The 19,693-nt window shown below is 49.9% G+C and overlaps 2 protein-coding genes across 2 annotated transcripts in view; one reads left to right on the top strand and one right to left on the bottom strand.

The window, feature by feature from the left end:
* The window catches only part of LOC104674222 (AFG3-like protein 1), a 28,791-nt gene extending 11,981 nt beyond the window's left edge, over window positions 1-16,810 (bottom strand). The window contains 7 exon segments of the mRNA XM_010378485.2: window positions 32-302; window positions 3,453-3,577; window positions 4,379-4,447; window positions 7,181-7,330; window positions 8,786-8,880; window positions 10,471-10,558; window positions 15,791-16,810. Coding sequence (XP_010376787.2) covers window positions 32-302; window positions 3,453-3,577; window positions 4,379-4,447; window positions 7,181-7,330; window positions 8,786-8,880; window positions 10,471-10,558; window positions 15,791-16,186 — 1,194 coding nt within the window. The 5' untranslated portion in view covers window positions 16,187-16,810.
* CENPBD1 (CENPB DNA-binding domain containing 1) lies at window positions 16,607-18,418 on the top strand (the record flags this gene model as incomplete). The annotated part of the gene is given in 3 exon segments (XM_030924435.1): window positions 16,607-16,736; window positions 16,739-16,803; window positions 16,805-18,418. Coding segments are annotated over 3 exon segments (567 nt in total), but the record flags the coding sequence as incomplete, so codon positions are not given.
* Between the last annotated feature and the right edge of the window lie 1,275 nt (window positions 18,419-19,693).

Below are 19,693 nucleotides of genomic sequence, written 5' to 3'. Positions count from 1 at the left end.
AGAGGATTACTACGTTTTCTAAAATCAGTACCTTTGGAATTTTTGCTCCTAAGTCCTGATACTGCTTGGGATTCTTCAGGAAATTCACAAATTCCATAATTTCCAATTTGGCTTCTTCACACCCAGCTACATCCACAAATCGCACATCGATGTTGCTCTTTAAGATCTTGGCTGTTGTCTCACCAACACTGAAGAGGCCCCCTCCTCGTCTACCGCGCCTGGCTCCCATAGGGCCCCTCCTGGCAGCATAGAGGAGAATGCCAACCAGGAGAAGGGTGGGCACCAGGCTTTGCAATAAAGAGCTGGAAAATCCAAGAGAACTACTTGTCACGCTCAGGAGGTCAGAAATAGCACCTTTGTGCTAGGCACGGTGGGTTATGCCTGTAATCCCAGCACTTTGGGAGGCCACCTTGGGAGGATCTCTTGAGCCTAGAAGTTCAAGACCAGCCTAGGCAACATGGCCAGACTCTGTCCCTACAAAAAATATAAAAATGGCCGGGCGTGGTGGCTCACACCTGTAATCCCAGCATTTTGGGAGGCCGAAGCAGGTGGATCACCTGAGGTAAGGAGTTCCAGACCAGCCTAACCAAGCTGGTGAAACCATCTCTACTAAAAATACAAAAATTAGCTGGGCGTGGTGGCGTGTGCCTGTAGTTCCAGCTACTCAGGAGGCTGAGGTGAGAGGACTGCCTGTGCCTGGGAGTGCAAGGCTGCAGTGAGCCATGATTGCACAACTACACTCCAGCCTGGATGACAAAGCAAAACCCTCTTAGAAGAGACTGCTCTAGGACTTTGTTTTGCTACACAAAAGGGAGCAGGTTTTTTTCCTTTTTTTTTGAGATGGAGTCTCGCTCTGTCGCTCAGGCTGGAGTGCAGTGGCCGGATGTCAGCTCACTGCAAGCTCCGCCTCCCGGGGTTACGCCATTCTCCTGCCTCAGCCTCACGAGTAGCTGGGACCACAGGCACCCGCCACCTCGCCCAGCTAGTTTTTTGTATTTTTTTATTTTTTAGTAGAGACGGGGTTTCACCATGTTAGCCAGGATGGTCTCGATCTCCTGACCTCGTGATCCGCCCGTCTCGGCCTCCCAAAGTGCTGGGATTACAGGCTTGAGCCACCGCGCCCGGCCTTTTTTTCCTTTTTTTGAGATAGGGTCTCACTGTCACCCAGGCTGGTGGGCAGTGGCACGATCACAGAAACCTTGAACTCCCAGGCTCAAGAGATTCTCCTGCCTCAACCTCCTGAGTAGCTAGAACCACAGGCACGCGTGCCACCACATCAGATATTTGTTTAACTTTTTATAGACATGCAGTCTCACTACGTTGTCCAGCTGGTCTCGAACTGCTAGTCTCAGGTGATCCTTCCTCCTCAGCCTCCCAAAGCACTGGGATTACCTATGTGAGCCATCGTGCCTGGCCCTCGTCCTTTTTTTTTGAGACGGAATCTCGCTCTGTCACCCAGGCTGGAGTGCAGTGGTGCGATCTCGGCCCACTACAAGCTGTCTCCCGGGTCCGCACCATTCTCCTGCCTCAGCCTCTCAAGTAGCTGAGACTACAGGTGCCCGCCACCACGCCTGGGTAATTTTTTGTATTTTCAGTAGAGACAGGGTTTCACCCTGTTAGCCAGGATGGTCTCGATCTCCTGACCTCATGATCCACCTGCCTCAGCCTCCCAAAATGCTGGGATTACAGGAATGAGACACCCTGCCCAGCCTCTTTTTTAAAAAATGTGTCAAAGTCCATCCAGCACTAGGCCTCTCCAGTTCTGAATGCTCTAGTCACAGGCATTTCCATCTCCCTGATGTAACCTGTGGCTGGCTTGGTGGGGCAGGGAGGGTGACCAATTCCACCACCCACCACCTCCTCCACCCGGCCAAGCAGCCCTGCTGGAGCTTACACCACATCTCTCCCAGGAGCCAGGAGGTGCCTCCAGCAGACCCAGCAAGGCCTCCTGGCATCTAGGGCCAACCAGGCTTGTTTTATCATAGGAAGACACCAAATGTCTCCCTGCTTTATTTATCTTTGCTCTTGCTCTTCAGAGGCCATCCCTCCTCCAGTGGCTCTGCAGTCCCTTTCAGCCCCACATACAACCAGGCATTCCCGGCAACTCAACAAGCAAAGATAGAACCCAAGTCAGCAATAAACAGCACCCAGATGACATCCAGGAGCTCCAGCAGGAGACCGCAGGCCTGAGCCCTGCCACTAGAATCTGAGAGTTAATCTCCAGATTTCTACCTGCCTCACCTTCTCTCACCCCACTGCAGCCCCTACTCTATGCTTAAACATATGTCTCAAAGAAACCACCAAAACCAATACAATTCCAATTTTTACACCCTCCTGGCTAAAGCTGGTACCGGATTTGTACTCTCTCTCGGTTCAGTTTTCAATTCTGGGCAGAAGGGCCAGAGAAGACAGAGCAATGACATTCCCAGGAAGTAAACATGAAAACAGGATCCACGCTCAGCAACACTGACTTCTGTGCTGAGTCCTGGGATGCACAGAGTATTTCATCTGGTCTTTGCCCTCATGTCCATAATCACTTTAAGAACATACGATGCAGTGGAAATCCAAGATAACATGAGAACCATGGGAAGCTTAGAATGACCAAGTGTCAGGCAGGTGCGGTGGCTCACGCCTGTAATCCCAACACTTTGGGAGGCCCAGGCAGGCAGATCACAAAGTCAGGAGATCGAGACCATCCTGGCTAACATGGTGAAACCCCATCTCTACTAAAAATACAAAAAAGTAGCTGGGCGTGGTGGTGGGCGCCTGTAGTCCCAGCTACTTGGGAGGCTGAGGCAGGAGAATGGCGTGAACCCAGGAGGTGGAGCTTGCAGTGAGCCAAGATTGCACCACTGTACTCCAAGCCTGGGCGGCAGAGCGAGACTCTGTCTCAAAAAAAAAAAAAAGAAGAAAGACCAAGTGTCAGGTACTACATGGGAGCTGCCGGGTTGTGAGCAGGGACCCCCAGCACCTGGGAGGATGGGTCAGGGCTGCCCAACAGGGAGTCTGGGGAAGTCACAGGTGCACAAGCCCCACCTCTGGACATTAATTCGACAGTTCTGGAGTGGCAGGTAGAAATGCCAGAAGAGCATTTTAATAGCGCTCCCGTAGTGATCCTGCTGCACAGCCAATTGTGGAAGGCTTCCTACAGGACTTCAGGGAATTTCTGCTACAACGATGACACCCAAACGACTGGTTTTCTTTTTTAAGGCTGTGTAGCCAAATATTTCCCTGCTTCAATTCTCTTCTCATGAAAAACAGAGTAAAAGACATATATATATACACACATATACACACACACACATATATATAAAAAAGTACATATATACATTTTTTACTACAGACATTGCTTATTATAGATGCTTGTAAGTTTGAGAAACACATTCCAAAACAGGTTCAACATTGCATTTTTGTTTTGTGTTCAAACAGAGGCTCTTCACCGTCCTCCTCACCCGTGACTCTCATTGGTGTAGACCACTGCTGCCTGGTTGAGGGGCTCGATCCCCAGCTCCCACTGAGCAGACTCCAGATTCCGCTCAAAGGTGTCAACACTGCCAATGTTAAACCACACGAACTTCTGCAGAGAGCAAGAGCAAGCTTAGGGTGCACCACTGTGTCCCACACTGAGCCCCACCCTCACACATGCACCTCCCACTGCCTCTTCTCCTAGCCTTCATCTCCACAACATGGACGAGGCCTGTGCCGAGGCTAGCTCCAAGGGAAACTCTACTAACAGCAGAAAACTCTGGTTATGGCCTCACGAAATTACAGTCTTTAAGTTCCAGACAAAAGTGTAAAATGTCCAACGACTGCTGGGGTGTGCCTCTGTCTCTTTTTCTCGTTGAGACAGTCTCCCTCTGTCGCCAGGCTGAAGTGCAGTGGGATGATCTTGGCTCACTGTAACCTCCACCTCCCGGGTTCAAGCAATTCTCCTGCCTCAGCCTCCCGAGTAGCTGGGATTACAGGCGCCGCCACCATTCCCGGCTAATTATTGTATTGTTAGTAAAGATGGGGTTTCGCCATGTTGGCCAGGCAAGTCTTGAACTCCTGGCCTCAAGTGACCTGCCCACCTCTGTCTGCCAAAGTGCTGGGATTACAGGCGTGAGCCACCGTGCCCAGCCGTTCCTTTTTGCTTTTCACTCTTTTATGTTTGTCTCTCCTCTCCCTACAATTCTCGATAAGTTGCTCTCAGACACTGCTTGGCAAATCTGAATCCTAGTTAGTCTTATAAGGGCTCCTGTCCTACTTGGAAAGCTTTGTTATTGACACATGCCAATGAGAAAAAAAATCACATTAAAGAGTAGTTGATGGATACTAAGGGAGTATTTTACTGAAAAAACTTATGTCTGGAGTACTCAGCCTCAAACTCACTCCTCACCTCAGAAGAGGTCCCAGGGGCAGGAATAACACGCACAAACTGTTTGTTCACGACTTCCAGCCGGTCCACCTGGGAAAAAGAAAAATATAATTAGCACGGCTAAAGCAGTGAGTATGATATTCAACAGTAAACAGGGCCTCACCCTCAGACCAGCCCACGGCTAAAGCAGTGAGTATCATATTCGATACTAAACCTCAGGCCTCATCCTCAGACTAGTCCCACAGTGCAGACCGAGACTCTGACAGTGTCTGAGAAGCTGCATCCACTCTGCTGTGCAGATCCGAGTTTTGTTTTCCGACTGATTTGGACATTTCTAGCCTGGCCTGTGCATGTAATTCAGAGGATTTACAAATTGGTACAGCTGAGATCTGAGCACCAAAGATTCCAGAGCACCAAAGATTCCGGAGTAACTTAAAACCTAAAAGGAAGGCCGGGCATGGTGGCTCAGACCTGGTACATCTGAGCACCAAAGATTCCAGAGTGACTTAAAAATCTAAAAGGAAGGCCAGGCACGGTGGCTCAGACCTGGTACATCTGAGATCCGAGCACCAAAGACTCCAGAGTGACTTGAAACCTAAAAGGAAGGCCAGGTGCGGTGGCTCAGACTTATAATCCCAGCCCTTTGGGCGGCTGAGGAGGGTGGATCATTTGAGACCAGGAGTTCGAGACCAGCCTGGCCAACATGGTGAAACCCTGTCTCTACCAAAAATACAAATATTAGTCGGATGTGGTGGTGCGCGCCTGTAATCCCAGCTACTCAAGAGGCTGAGGCAGGGAGAACTGCTTGAACCTGGGAGGCGGCAGTGGCAGTGAGCCAATATTGCACACTGCACTCCAGCCTGGGCAAAAGAGTGAGGCTCCATCTGAAAAAAAAAAAAAAAAAAAAAAAAAAAAAAATCTAAAAGGTATAGAAGTCTCAGACTGATAATACAGCAAAGTCTTCCAGAACTCATCCAGAAACATTTCGCCCACACAGCTGCAGATAGCACAAGAAAATGGTGCCAAGAATGAAAACGCAACCCCAAAGGCCTCCATGCAGCCACCCAGCGGCAAACGCAGCCTGAGAGCCGGTGTGCAGCAAAAGCTCGTGAGGGGGCAGCCATTTCGTCAGGTATGATGACGACAGCGTTGCTCTTTCCCCTCCACAGAAACGGAAACCACGACACAACTTTTCTTGACTACTCAGGGTCACGCGACCAACATGAACGTGTTTATGACAGGTGTGTCTCGAGCCTAACACCACAACCGTGGCACGGTCAGCGTATCAGACACCTGAAAAGGCCCTCGCAGAAGCTCTGGGATCTGTCCAGAACCCACACACCAGCAGGCATCGTGGGCCAAATTATCTGTCTCACCCCTCCTCACGGCAGCAGCTGTGTGTGAACGGCAGAGAGGGGCTGCAGCAGCTCTCCCCTCCTCCCATAAGGAGTCGTCACGGACCTCTCTGAAGACAGCTGTGTGCCCTGTGGCCAGACAAAAAGGCCTTGGGTGGTGGTTCACAACTATAATTGCAGCACTTCAGGAGGCCGAAGTGGGAGCATCACTCGAGCCCAGGAGTCTGAGACCAGCCTGGGCAACATACGGAGACACTGTCACTAAAAAAAGAAATTGCGGGCCGGGCACAGTAGCTCACGCCTGTAATCCTGGCACTTTGGGAGGCCAAAGCAGGAGGATTGCCTGAGCTCAGGAGTTCGAGACCAGCCTGGGCAACACAGTGAAACCCTGTCTCTACTAAAATACAAAAAATTAGCAACCTCCACCTCCCGTGGAGGCATGGTGACGTGCACCTGTAATCCCAGCTACTCTGGAGGCTGAGGCAGGAGAATCACTTGAACCAGGGAGGTGGAGGTTGCAGTGAATAGAGATCACGCCACTGTACTCCAGCCAGGGCGACACAATGAGACTCCATCTCCAAAAAAAAAAAAAGAAAAAAATTATGTTTTTTATAGTCCCAGACACTCAGAAGGCTGAGGTGGGAGGCTGGCTTGGAACCAGAAGGTCGAGACTTCACACCACTGCACTCCAGCCTGGGTGACAGAGCAAGACTCTGTCTCAAAAAAAAAAAAAAAAAAAAAAAAAGGCCTTAGCCACAAACCCTGGTGGGAAAACAAGACTTTCCTACAGAAAGAAGTTCAGATCTTAACACTGCATCACTTAACAAACATCTTTCTGAGGGCAACTGAGAAGCACAGCACTTGCTCTCATGTAACTTTACACTAAAGCCTGAGCAGTGCTTCACCTGCCTTCAGCAACCTGACAGACCCAGGCCCGGTGAAGGACAGGCGGAGGCTTGCTGGTGCCATATGCCCCTGTGCACAGACACAAAGCCCCCTACCGCTATCCAGGGCCACTCAGCAGGGGACGGGGGTGCAGGAGGGGACCGGGTACACTAGGGAAAGAAAAGATCTGAATTAGATATGAAATTGACACTGGATGATAAACAGACACAGACAAGCAGAACTTACAGAAGCTGAAGCTAAAAAAAAAAAACAAAAAGCCAGGGTGTTACGTAAGCTTCCACCTAGCACGAAAATGAGCTTCCTCACCTTCCTCACCTTCTGTTGGGGTCACTCCTGGGAAAAGCAAAACTGTGTCTTACTCACCTTCTGTTGGGGTCACTCCTGGGAAAAGTAAAACTGTGTCTCATCTATGACCAGAGGGTGGGACTGCCCAGCACACCTACCACACAACGCGTTTTCAACCCAGGCCTCAGAGCTCACAGCTTCTTACGGGCATTGCAGACCACGTGTACACACTACAGTGGACTCCTTCCCAGGTAGGTAAACTACAAATGCCTCTCACCAGACCTCTGGCCAGGTAATACTGTACAAAGTGCTTCCAAGTGATTTCTCTTCCAGGATCTCGAAAATAGAGGTAGAAAAATCCCATGGCAACACCTGCCCCCGAAAGGGCCAGACTGCGGAAATCCTTGTCATCCCAGGGGAAGTCCCCCTGTGGGAAAAAGAAAACACATTTTCCAGTTAAATGAAGGTAGTCTCTTCATGAAAATGGCTATTTCCTTTTTCAGATGTTATTAGAAAAGTTTTCCAACCCCCCTCTCCTGACCCTACACAACGTAGCCTCAGCTCCTCTCATGAGGAAAGATCTTCACGTGGCGTAGAAACATACTGAAAGCCGCAGCTCACCGGACGCCCCAGGAGAAGCAGGAAGCCCACAAAGAGCTGTGTTTGAGCCCCTGTTGCTGGGGTTATCTCTTCTGTGAGTCGGTTAAAATCCAGATAGAGGCCAGGCATGGTGACTCACGTCTGTAGTCCCAGCACTCAAGGAGGCCGAGGTGAGAGGATTGCTTGAGCCCATGAGTTTGAGACCAGCCTGGGCAACCTCGGGAGACCCCGTCTCTACAAAATATTTTTAAAAAATGAGCCAGGAGTGGTGGTGCAAGCCTGTGGTCTCAGCTGCTCTAGAGGTTGAGGTGGGAGAATCATCTGAGCCTGGGAGGTCAAGGCTACAGTGAGCAGTGATCGCATCTGATCGTATCCCTGTACTCTAGCCTGGATGACAGAGTGAGACCTTATCTCAAAAAATAATAATAATAATAAAATCCAGATAGAAATCTCAGCATTTTTTTTTTTTTTTTTTTTTTTTCAGACAGGATCTTACTTGGTCACCCAGGCTGGAGTGCAGTCACACGATCATGGTTTACTGCAGCCTCAAGTTTCCGGGCTCAAGCAATCCTCCTGCCTCAGCCTCCTGAGTACCTGGGACCAGAGGTGCATGCCAGCACGCCTGGCTAATTTTTTTTTTTTTTTTTTTTGTAGAGACGAGGTCTCACTATGTTGCCCAGGCTGGTGTCGAACTCCTAGGCTCAAGTAATCCTCCCACCTCCCAAAGTGCTGGGATTACAGGCATGACCCACTGCACCCGGCCTCAGGACATTTTTAGAAACTAATTTCTCTGAAACTTATGAACTAATTCAACAGCTCACCTTTAAACAAGCAGAAAGACTGATGTGGGTTTGAATTTATGTGTTCTCCCAAAATTTCCATGTTGGAACTCAACCCCTAAGGCGAAGGTATTAAGAGATGAGGCCCCTGGGAGGGGATTAGGTCCCAACGGCTCTGCCTTCACGAGTGGGATTGGTGCCCTCACAACCCGTCGCCCAGGTTGGAGTGCAGTGGTGTGACCACGGCTCACCACAGCCTCGACTCCCACGTTCATGCAATCCTCCGCCTGAGCCTCCTGAGCAGCGGGGACTACAGGCACACGCCACCACGCCTGGCTTATTCTTGTATTTTTTGTAGAGACGGGGTTTCACCATGTTGTCCAGATTGTGACCTTGTACCTCCAGCCTTCACAACCATGAGCAGTAAATGTATCCTGTTTATAAATTATCCAGTCTGATGTATTCTGTTACAGCAGCAGGCGCAGACAAGAATGCACACAAACCTTCTGCATCCGCCTCCACCAGGCAACGTCATCCCGCTTCCCTCCTCTCCTGCCTCCATCTCCTCCAGGCTTGGCATTCTTTAGCTCACCAGTCTCTGAGAGAAAACAAAGTCTGACTTCAAAAAGCAATTAATATAATTTTCCAGAGAAAGAGGACTCAGAAAATAGGAAAACACTTTCCAACACACAATTGTAATAACACCAGTGCCTTCTGGAAATAAACAGACACCGGGAAAAGGATGAGGCTGGGAAGATACTGGTGAGAAGTAGCTTCAGACACATCTAAAATCCCTAAAATTTCACCTTGTTGGCTTAATATTGAGCTTTAATAGCAAACTTTTTTGGGGTAACAGTCCCAAAATTGGCTGTAATTAGAAGAAAGAAAGAACGGAAGAAAATGATAATAAGGCAGACTGGTATGGGTGGTCTCCCTTCTCAAGAGAACTAGGGAACACAAACCACCTGTTCTAAGCAGAGTCTGCCTCTCCTCCAAAAAATCTGGCCTCCTACATACACTTGTGACCCACGGACCTACCAGCCTCCTCCTGTAATGTTCCAGGACAAGTTCCAGGACAAGTAAGCTATGACACTGTCCCCTTCACAAATACAGTGCTACTCCAACAACCGCAAAGTAGCAACATGAAAGGCCAGAGAAGGCCAAGGTGGGACCCCAGGAATGGCAAACATATTACAAGATGGAGTAAAAATTTGCATAAATGTTAAGGACAAACATGAGTCTTCATAGACACACTCCTTGGCCAGGCGCAGTGGCTCACACCTGTAATCCCAGCACTTTGGGAGGCCCAGGCGGGCAGATCACGAGGTCAGGAGATCAAGACCATCCTGGCTAATACGGTGAAACCCTGTCTCTACTAAAACTACAAAACAATTCGCTGCGCGTGGTGGTGGGCGCCTGTAGTCCCAGCTACTTGGGAGGCTGAGGCAGGAGAATGGTGTGAACCCGGGAGGCGGTGCTTGCAGTGAGCCGTGATCACACCACTGCACTCCAGCCTGGGGCAATAGAGCGAGACTCCGTCTCAAAAAAAAAAAAAAAAAAAAGAAAAGCAACCATACTGTCAGGTCGCCATAGAGAAAGTGAGAGACAGGCGAGTTTTCCCTCCTCCTGTCTCTCTCTTCTTGCTTCATACAATCAGCATGTGCCCTCAGGTCCTAACAATGAGGCAAGTGCAGGGAGCACCTTCTACTCTGTGGGGACACAGGGTCTCCAGGGACTTCAGTGAACACTGTCCCTGTACACAAAGCACAAAGCCCAGGTCCATGGCCTACAGAAGGACTCCAAGTGGGCAAGTGTGCTCTGAGCTAATGACAGTCTGAACATTGTTTTTGTTCTGCTTTCCAAACATGAGGCTTAGCTGGTCCTCAGAGTAAGATATGCAGAAACCAAGGTTTGTTCCCATGCCTTCCAAAAGATTCATCTAGCACCTTCCTTTGGAAAGAGCTTTTCTCTCACCAGCTTCACTGAGATATCAACACCACAAAGACATGGAGAAGGTGGTGGATGTTGTGTGGCTCAGTATGGAAGCCAGGAAGGGGTAGAATGGGGCGGGGTGGAGTGGGGTATGCCGAGCTGTCTTGATCCTCACCCCCTGGTCACTCACTGTAAAAGTCACACTCAGTTCCTGTAAACCTCATGCTGCTAATGATGGTGGATGAAAGACAGGTACCTTTGGGTGGTTTTGAACACAGCCACCAGGAAAAAAACGTTGATCTCGCCTGCAGAGTCGGTTTCTGAAAGTGGATCCCCCGGAGGCACTGAAACGAGACACCAGATGAGCTTATCAACTTCTTATTCAATACAACACTAGACATTCTCACTGGCCACAACCACAGCAGGAAGCAGGATGAGGTCTGAGCTTATTGCCTTAAATATCCCATTAGAAATATGATTCAATAGAACTAAACAGGAACAAGTTCACTGCAGAAATGCACTGCAAATTTTTACAGCTATAGCCTCCAACAGCAAGCAAAAAGCTCCCCAAAAAAACAAAAAACATGGCTAAGAAACTGAGGCAATTTTATTTAGTAACTTAAAATATTGCAGCTTCAAAAACAAGACTGTAAGACTAAAACATATAAATGTGTAAAATTTAAATACTGAAATACACTGTGATTCATCTTCGGTCAACCAAGAGGTTAATTTATTTTCTTTTCTTTCTTTTTTTTTTATGAGACCGAGTTTTGCTCTTGCCTAGGCCGGAGTGCAGTGGTGTGACCTCAGCTCACTGCAACCTCCGCCTCCAGGGTTCACGCCATTCTCCTGCCTCAGTCTCCCAAGTAGCTGGGATTACAGGCGCCCACCACCTTGCCTGGCTAATTTTTGTATTTTTAGTAGAGATGGAGTTTCACCATGTTGGTTGGGCTGGTCTCGAACTCCTCACCTCAGGTGATCTGCCCACTTTCACCTCCCAAAGAGCTGGGATCACAGGCGTGAGACCAGCCTTTTTTTTTTTTTTTTTTTAAGATGGAGTCTCATTGGAGTGCAGCGGCTATTCACAGCAGGGACAACAGGCAGGTAATATGGCATCCAGCAAGAGGTAAGTTTTTGTCAGGCCAAGAAAACAATTTTTCCAGCAGCTCTGTATTTTCTTCAGTCTTCAAGGAGGAAAATATCCACCAGGTGCCGTGGCTCATGTCTGTAATCTCAGCACTTTGGGAGGCTGAGGCAGGAGGATCACGTGAGGTCAGGAGTTCAAGACCAGCCTGGCCAACATGGTGAAACTCTGTCTGTACTAAAAATACAAAAATTAGCCGGGCATGGAGGTGGGCACCTGTATTCCCAATTACTCGGGAGGCTAAGGTAGGAGAATTGCTTGAACCTGGGAGGTGGACGTTGCAGTAGGCCAAGATCGTGCCACTGCACTCCAGCCTGGCGACAGTGAGGCTCTGTCTAAAAAATACACATACACACACACACACACACAAATATATATATAAAAAAACAAAATCTAAGTACTCAATAACCCAGTACTAACTGTATCCAACAAAATCCCAACATAACCAGTGAATTTATATTGTCCCCAATATTTTATTTATTTATTTATTTTTGAGATAGTCTTCCTCTGTCACCCAGGCTGGACTACGGTGGCGTGATCTCAGCTCACTGCAACCTCTGCCTCCTGGGTTCAAGCGATTCTCCCTATCTTCCAAGTACTGGGATTACAGGTGCACACACCATGCTGGCTAATTTTTGTATTTTTATTAGAGACAGGGTTTCCCCATATTGGTCAGGCTGGTCTTGAACTCCTGACCTCAGGTGATCTACCTGCCTCAGCCTCCCAAACTGCTGGGATGATAGCCGTGAGCCTCCAATATTTTGTTATAATGAAACAAGACCCATAGTTGACGTAATACCTATGTTATTTCAGCTGTGTCAACATTCAGGGTGATGCTGACTCTGTAGGCTATTACCCTAAAGTAAACTCATTCCCCCATTAATAACTTTCTAATTAACTACATTATTCAAATATCCCTGTAAAAGACCACAGTAGACTAAAAAGTAAGACATGCTATGAAAAAGATATTAAAATCAGGAGAAAAAAAAAAAGCAACTCAGAAAGAGAATGCTGACAGTAAAGGCTGTGGGGCTAGCAAAGGCTCCTGCATCGTGCATGAAATCCATCTGCAGCAGCCATCCCAGCACCCGACACAGTGCGAGCAACGACTCTCCAAGGGTCCCACGAATGTGTGTTTCCCCAATGGGGGTTTGGAACCCAAGGCGTGGGTCAACAGGAAACCTACGCAAAGAACAGAAGGCGGTCGTACTGCACATTGTAGGGTGCCAAGTGCCTCTTACCTCACTTGATCCCCACTGCTCATCTGAGAAAGTAGAAATTGAGAGGTAATGTGAGTGCCTGAAGACAGCTGGTCGCTGAGGTGTGCAATGAGAATTTTGATGCCCCAATCTTCCAGGGCTTTTCCAGGACCACCCCAAAGACAGCGTGGTGCTGGTCCTGGCGGCCGGGTAGATACCAGGTAGCCTACAGCCCTGAAGGTACAAAGTATGACTCTTCAGGCTTCCAAAACTTGATAAAACATCCAATTCCTTTGCTTTAATTCACAATTTAGTCCTTTTGTGATTTGGTTAGCACACAATCTGGTTAAGTCAGATGTAGTTCTCACAGTAAACGTAAACACTGAGACAGGAGTCTACCATTCCTTCTTGGAGTTTTCTGCAAGTCAGTTCACAGCTCACAGTAGATAATCTTGCTAAATTAGTTTTTGTATATGCAAAGCCAAGATGTGAAGGTGGGCAAAACACAAACTCCCTTAAACAGGGCAAAGTGCTGCTGTCCTCTTTCCAGTCAGACCATAAATGAATTGACCCTTATTCTGGGTCCCACAGACTCACACACAGCACACAGGTGCAACCTCAGCAGGTCTACGAGGCCCTGCCCCTCCTTGGCCTTACTGTCTCTCACTAACCTCTTCCTCATGCTGATCACACAAATACAAGGCTGGACCTACCCTAAGGCAGGGCACTTTCTTTTTTTTTTTTTTTGAGACAGAGTCTTGCTCTGCCACCCAGGCTGGAGTGCAGTGGCCGGATCTCAGCTCACTGCAAGCTCCGCCTCCCGGGTTTACGCCACTCTACTGCCTCAGCCTCCCGAGTAGCTGGGACTACAGGCGCCCGCCTCGTCGCCCGGCTAGTTTTTTGTATTTTTAAGTAGAGACGGGGTTTCACCGTATTAGCCAGGATGGTCTGGATCTCCTGACCTCGTGATCCGCCCGTCTCGGCCTCCCAAAGTGCTGGGATTACAGGCTTGAGCCACCGCGCCCGGCAGGGCAGGGCACTTTCTATTCCATCTTCCGAGCAAGCTCATCTCAATCCCTCACTTCCTGCAGGGGACACAACAAGTAACAGGGTTTATCCCTCCTCCATTCCCTTTCTTCATTTTCTATTTTCTTTACTCTGTTTCCTTTTCCTTACATGCCTAATACTTGCTTATTTATTGTCTGGTTCCTCCGTGCACAGCACGTAAACTCCATGAGAACAAGTATAAAGTAGGTAGCTCAATGAATGAAAGATGACTGCATGGAAGCCTACACAACATAAGCATCCATGAGGAGAGCTGTTAGGGTGTTTTTTTTGTTTTCTTTTCTTTTGAGACGGAGTCTCACTCCCAGGCTGGAGTGCAACCGTGCAACCTTGGCTCACCGTAACCTCTGCCTCCCAGGTTCAAGCAATTCTCCTGCCTCAGCCTCCCGAGAAACTGGGATTACAAGCGCATGCCACCACGCGGGCTAATTTTATCTTTTTAGTAGAGACGGGGTTTCTCCACATTGGTCAGGCTGGTCTCCAACTCCCCGCCTCAGGTGATCCACCCAACTCGGCCTCCCAAAGTGCTGAGATTACAGGCGCAAGCCACTGTGCCCGGCCGTCTCTACTAAAAATACAAAATCAGCTGGGTGTGGTGGCATGCGCCTGTAATCCCAGCTACTTGGGAGGCTGAGGCAGGAGAACCGCTTGAACCTGGGAGCCGGAGTGCGGTGAGCCGAGATTACGCCATGGGCAACAAGAGGGAAACTCCACCTCAAAAAAAAAAAAAAAAAAAAAGCAAATTGCTGCCACCTCTCCAACTTCTGCATGTCACCCTCAGTCCACAAGTCATTAAGCTCTCAAAGGAGAGCAAGCCAGTGGGGCAGAGCCCTTGCCTGTCGTGTTCACCAAGACATTCCCTGGTAGATGATTAACACATCTATCTCTAGTAAATGAGATACAGATGAAAGACCCAGCCTGGGAAGGAACTCAAAGATCACTCAACGTCCGTCCTCCCTTCTTAAAGGGGTCTATAGCAGTTCAATGATTCAAAACTCTCCTGGGCTGTATTAGGCTGTACACACTGATATTGTATATTGCTGACTTTCAGCATGTGTTAACAACCAGGAGGGCCTCTGCAATGCTGATGCCACATGGCCACAGGTGAAAGACGGCTTTCGCTCATATTGCTAGAAACAAAACCATCATACAGTTTCCCAAACGAATGGAGATTAAGGGAAAGTTCATTCCTGAAGACAGGACAGAAATACTCACGGAACCCTTCTTCTTATTTTACTACTGTCTGAAAACCATGACAGCTTTCTGGGATCAAAATTCAAAAACTCTGCATTAGAAAAAAAAAAATTCAACTTTACTGCTGCCCACTGGGATGTATCAATATAAAAATAAAGCAATCTTAAAATATAGACTATTCCCGGCCTTAGACCACAACCCTATAAAAAACAGGGTTATCAGCAGGGCACGGTGGCTCAAGCCTGTAGTCCCAGCTACTCCAGAGGCTGAGACAGGAGAATCGCTTGTGCCCACGAGTTCGATTCCAGCCTAGACAACACAGCGAGACGCCGGCCCCGCTCCCAAATTTTAAAAATAATACAATAAATTACAATAGGGTTACAGCCATATCTACCTACAGGGCGGGTGTAAGACAGACAATCCGCGTAAAGCCCTTCGCTCTCAGTATTAGCTGTTACGACAGGGACTGGTCGCTGAATGAAGAACAGTTTGCAAAACCCTTTCACGCCTCTTATCGTATCTGGTCCATTGAGTAACAGGGAGGTGGATACAGCCGAATGCCGCCGAGCCCAGGAGGAAACGGGCCGGCACGCGGGGCCACAAAATTGGTTCGCGAGCAGGTGGGACTCAAGCGCAAACCGCTCAACGCCCGGCTCTCTACAGAGCCGAGCAAGGAGGCTGGAGGTCCCGGTTCCGATGTCCGAGGTGAGCGGGCATCCAGGAAACAGCGGGAATTCCGCAAGAAGTGGGTGGAAGAGGCAGCGGGGAGAAGAGGAGTTTGGAGACGGAGGGGGCGCCCGGGAGGAAGCGGGCGGCGGGAAGCTCCGGGCAGGGGCTGTCGGCCTCACTGTGGGGACCAGGTCAGGGCCGCCGCGCTCCCGCGCTCCCCCGCGGCCGGCGCAGGCGAATGGCGTCACGCGGCGTCCAGCGCAGAACAGCCGCCCGGAACCGGCGGACAGCGCCTCCTCGCTCACCTGCCGGGCCGTGTCCAGGGCCCTCGCGCTGGTCTTGGCCGTCCTGCTGCCTCCTGGACCACCACATCGCCACAGCAAGGCCAGTGGCCCGGCCACCGCTCTACTGCCGGCCGCCGCCAGCGGCCGGTACCACATCCCCAGACCCGGAGCCCGCGCCGCCCGAGCGCGCGCATGCGCAACGGGAGAGCGGTCCCACGGCCCCGCGCGCCCAGGGAGGCCTCGCGCATGCGCAGCAGAGCCGCGGCGCCGGCTGGGCCCCCGTTTTGGGTGTCCACACCGTCGCCTGACAGTTCGAGGGTTTGATCGCGAGCGCAGCCTCGTCCTGCCCAGACAGCTGGGCGCTAAGGGAATACCCAGCGCCTTTAGGCTTATCTTAAATCGGGCATCTGCATCCATACTTATTTCTGGGATCCTCCATGGAAAGCAGCTCCCGAAACCGAACAGCCGCCCGGCCCGCCCTCCGCTGCAATAGAAAACCGCCCCGGGACGTCCCCCTCACGGAGTTCCGTTTGTCTGCTTGGTTGGCTGCAACCTTCTCTGGAGCCCCAGAACCCAGGCCGCTTGTATGTGCCTGCGGCCGCACGGCCCCAGCACGCGGACTTGGAGCGGCACCGGGAGACCCGCGCGGCCTCCTCGGAGTGGACAGTGAAGCAGCAGGGCTGGGCAGTGGGGCTGGGCCTGCCCATGGCGACCCGTCCACGTCTCCAGGACATCAGCCGGAGCCTCTTCGCAGCCTCGTTGCTGTTTACCGAGTTCTGCAGGGGGGCGTAGAGGAACCACAGCCTTCTCGCACTTGAGACCGCTGTGATTTTCTGACATTTTGGAGGCAGAAATGCCTGGGAAAGGCCCACAGATAAAACGGTCATCCCTAGTGCCAAAAGGGAACGGAAAGCGATTACCCTCGGCCTCAAATTGGAAGTGTTACGGCGATTCGAAGCGGGTGAGAAGCTCAGATCGCAAAGGCCTTAGGTCTTGCTGTCCCTACAGTGGCGACCATCTGAGATAGTAAAGAAAAAAATCAAAGCGAGTTCACAAATAGCTACTCCTTTGAGAGCCTCACGGTTGACTCGCCATCGAAGTGCAGTGATGGAGAGTGTGGAGCGGCTGCTGAGCTTGTGGCTGGAAGACCAGAGGCAGCGAAATGCGCCCTTGAACGCCGCCATCGTTCAGAAGGCTAAGTTCGATGACTTACAGCGTGAACATGGCGAAAGCTCTCAAGCGGAGAGGTTTCCTATGAGTAAAGGGTGGCTTGTGAGATTCAAGGAGCGCCACTGTTTGCCCCACTTCAAGTTGAACAGCGCAACTCCCGGCAACAAGAACATGTACACAGAAATGCTGAAAAGCGTCATCATCGAAGAAGGTGAGTCCGCCCCCGGGCGTCTTTAACGTAGATGAGACAGGACTTGATTGGAAGAGAATGCCCGAAGAAACGTTCACTTCCGAGGAAGAGAATGCTGAGCCAGGGGTTAAGTCATCCAAAGATCGCTTGATGCTGCTGCTTGGTGGCAGTGCCGCTGGGGACTTTAAGTTGAAGCCCTTACTGGTGTACCGCTCGGAAACCCCCAGGGCTCTGAAGGGTACTTGAAGCCCAATTTGCCCGTGATTTGGCGCTCCAACAGAAAAGCTTGGGGGACCAGGAGCGTCTTTCATGAATGGTTCGCTTACTTTTTTTGCCCTGCGGTTGAAAAATACTGTGCCCAAAATAATCTCACCAACAAAGCATTGCTCATACTAGACAATGCGTCATGCTACCCTGTAAATTTGAGCGATCTTTCTGATAACATAAGAGTATAATACATTCATGACGGTACAACTGACTCAATCCAGCCCATGTGTCAAGGTGTAGCCTCTGCCTTCAAAGCTCACTGAGAAGGACTTTTGAGCACATCCTAGAAGCAACAGATGGTGAGGATACAGCTATGATCAGGGAATTTTGGAGAAACTACAGCATCATGGATGCTGTGGACAACACTGCCGTACTTGGGAGGAGCTCAAACCAGCGATAATGAACAGCGTGTGGGAGAAGATTTGGCCTGAGTGTGTTCAGGCCCAGCATTTTTCCCAGGCAGATAACATTGCACAGCTTAAAAAAAACATTGTGACCCTTGCCAGAAATGTGGCCTTTGAAGAGGTTGCTGAGGCTGCTGTGGACCAGTTGCTGCAGTCCCATGAAGATCTCTCAAATGAGGAACTAATGCAGCTGGAATAGGAGCTGGCAGTGGGGGAGGAGGAGAGGGAAGATGGTCCCTGGGCACTGCGGCAGCTAACCACAGGAAGACTGTCAGCAGCCCTCTCACATTTCGAGGCTGGCTTGCAGGTCCTTGCTAGTAACAGCCCTAATGATGAAAACTCAGTTTCCAGAGCAACCAATGATGCAATAAACTGCTACCAGAAGCTGTACAATGAGAAAAAGCACTGCTCAAAACGACTATCTTAGGTCATTTTTCAATGTGTGTAACCAAAAGTTAATCAGAATAAAGCAGAAGCACCATGATGACCTCAGCAGTGGAGACCCAGGCAGGCCTCTCTGCTCTGTGGTGTTCAACATCCCTGGAAACCTTGCTGTTGGTATTTCCATTTTGATGCTTGAGAGTATCAAATTTTGTCATTAAAATGTTATTTATTTATTTATTTTTTTTTTTTTTTGAGACGGAGTCTCGCTCTGTCACCCAAGCTGGAGTGCACTGGCCAGATCTCAGCTCACTGCAAGCTCCGCCTCCCGGGTTCACGCCATTCTCCTGCCTCAGCCTCCCGAGTAGCTGGGACTACAGGCGCCTGCCACCTCGCCCGGCTAGTTTTTTGTATTTTTTATTAGAGACGGGGTTTCACCGTGTTAGCCAGGATGGTCTCGATCTCCTGACCTTGTGATCCGCCCACCTCGGCCTCCCAAAGTGCTGGGATTACAGGCTTGAGCCACCGCACCCGGCCAAAATGTTATTTAAATATATGCTTTGAAAAGCTCATATATGTGTAATAATCGCCAGGAAAACTTTTTTTTTCTTTGAGACAGGGTCTCGCTCCATCATCCAGGCTAGAGTGCAGTGGCGCAATCTTGGCTCACTGTAGCCTCGACCTCCAAAGCTCAAGCAATCCTCACACTTCAGTCTCTGGAGTGCTGGGACTACAGGGACATGCCACCACCCCCAGCTAATTATTTTGGTAGAGAAGAAGTCTGTATGTTGCCTAGGCTGGTCTGGAACTCCTGGACTCAAGTGATCTTCTAGCCTGGGCCTCCAAAAGTGCAGAGATTGAAATTGTGAACCACCATGCCCAGCGGAAGACGTTTGTTAAAAAAGAAAAATTGAGGCCAGGCACGGTGGTTCACGCCTGTAATCCCAGCACTTTGGGAAGCCAAGGCGGGCAGATTGCAAGGTCAGGAGATCGAGACCATCCTGGCTAACATAGTGAAACCCCGTCTCTACTAAAAAAATACAAAAAAAAGGGGCATGGTGGCGGGCACCTGTAGTCCTAGCTACTCGGGAGGCTGAGGCAGTAGAATGGCATGAACCTGGGAGGTGGAGCTTGCAGTAAGCCAAGACCGCACCACTGCATTCCAGCCAGGGTGACAGAACGAGACTCCGTCTCAAAAAAAAAAAAAAAAAAAGAAAAATTGCAAAGGGGAGACTAGCCCTTCCAGCCATTAAAACCTAGATGAAATAAACATTAATCAATGTGACCATATAAAAATGTAAGCAAGGCCGGGCGCGGCGGCTCATACCTGTAATCCCAGCACTTTGGGAGGCCAAGACGGGTGGATCATGAGGTCAGGAGATTGAGACCATCCTGGCTAACACGGTGAAACCCCGTCTCTACTAAAAAAGACAAAAAACTAGCCGGGCGAGGTGGCGGGCGCCTGTAATCCCAGCTACTCCGGAGGCTGAGGCAGGAGAATGGCGTGAACCC

The sequence above is a fragment of the Rhinopithecus roxellana genome, chromosome 20 (assembly GCF_007565055.1).
Source record: "Rhinopithecus roxellana isolate Shanxi Qingling chromosome 20, ASM756505v1, whole genome shotgun sequence".
Classification (NCBI taxonomy): domain Eukaryota; kingdom Metazoa; phylum Chordata; class Mammalia; order Primates; family Cercopithecidae; genus Rhinopithecus; species Rhinopithecus roxellana.
Note: the sequence above shows the minus strand (reverse complement) of the source record. Positions and strands in the feature narration are given on the sequence as shown.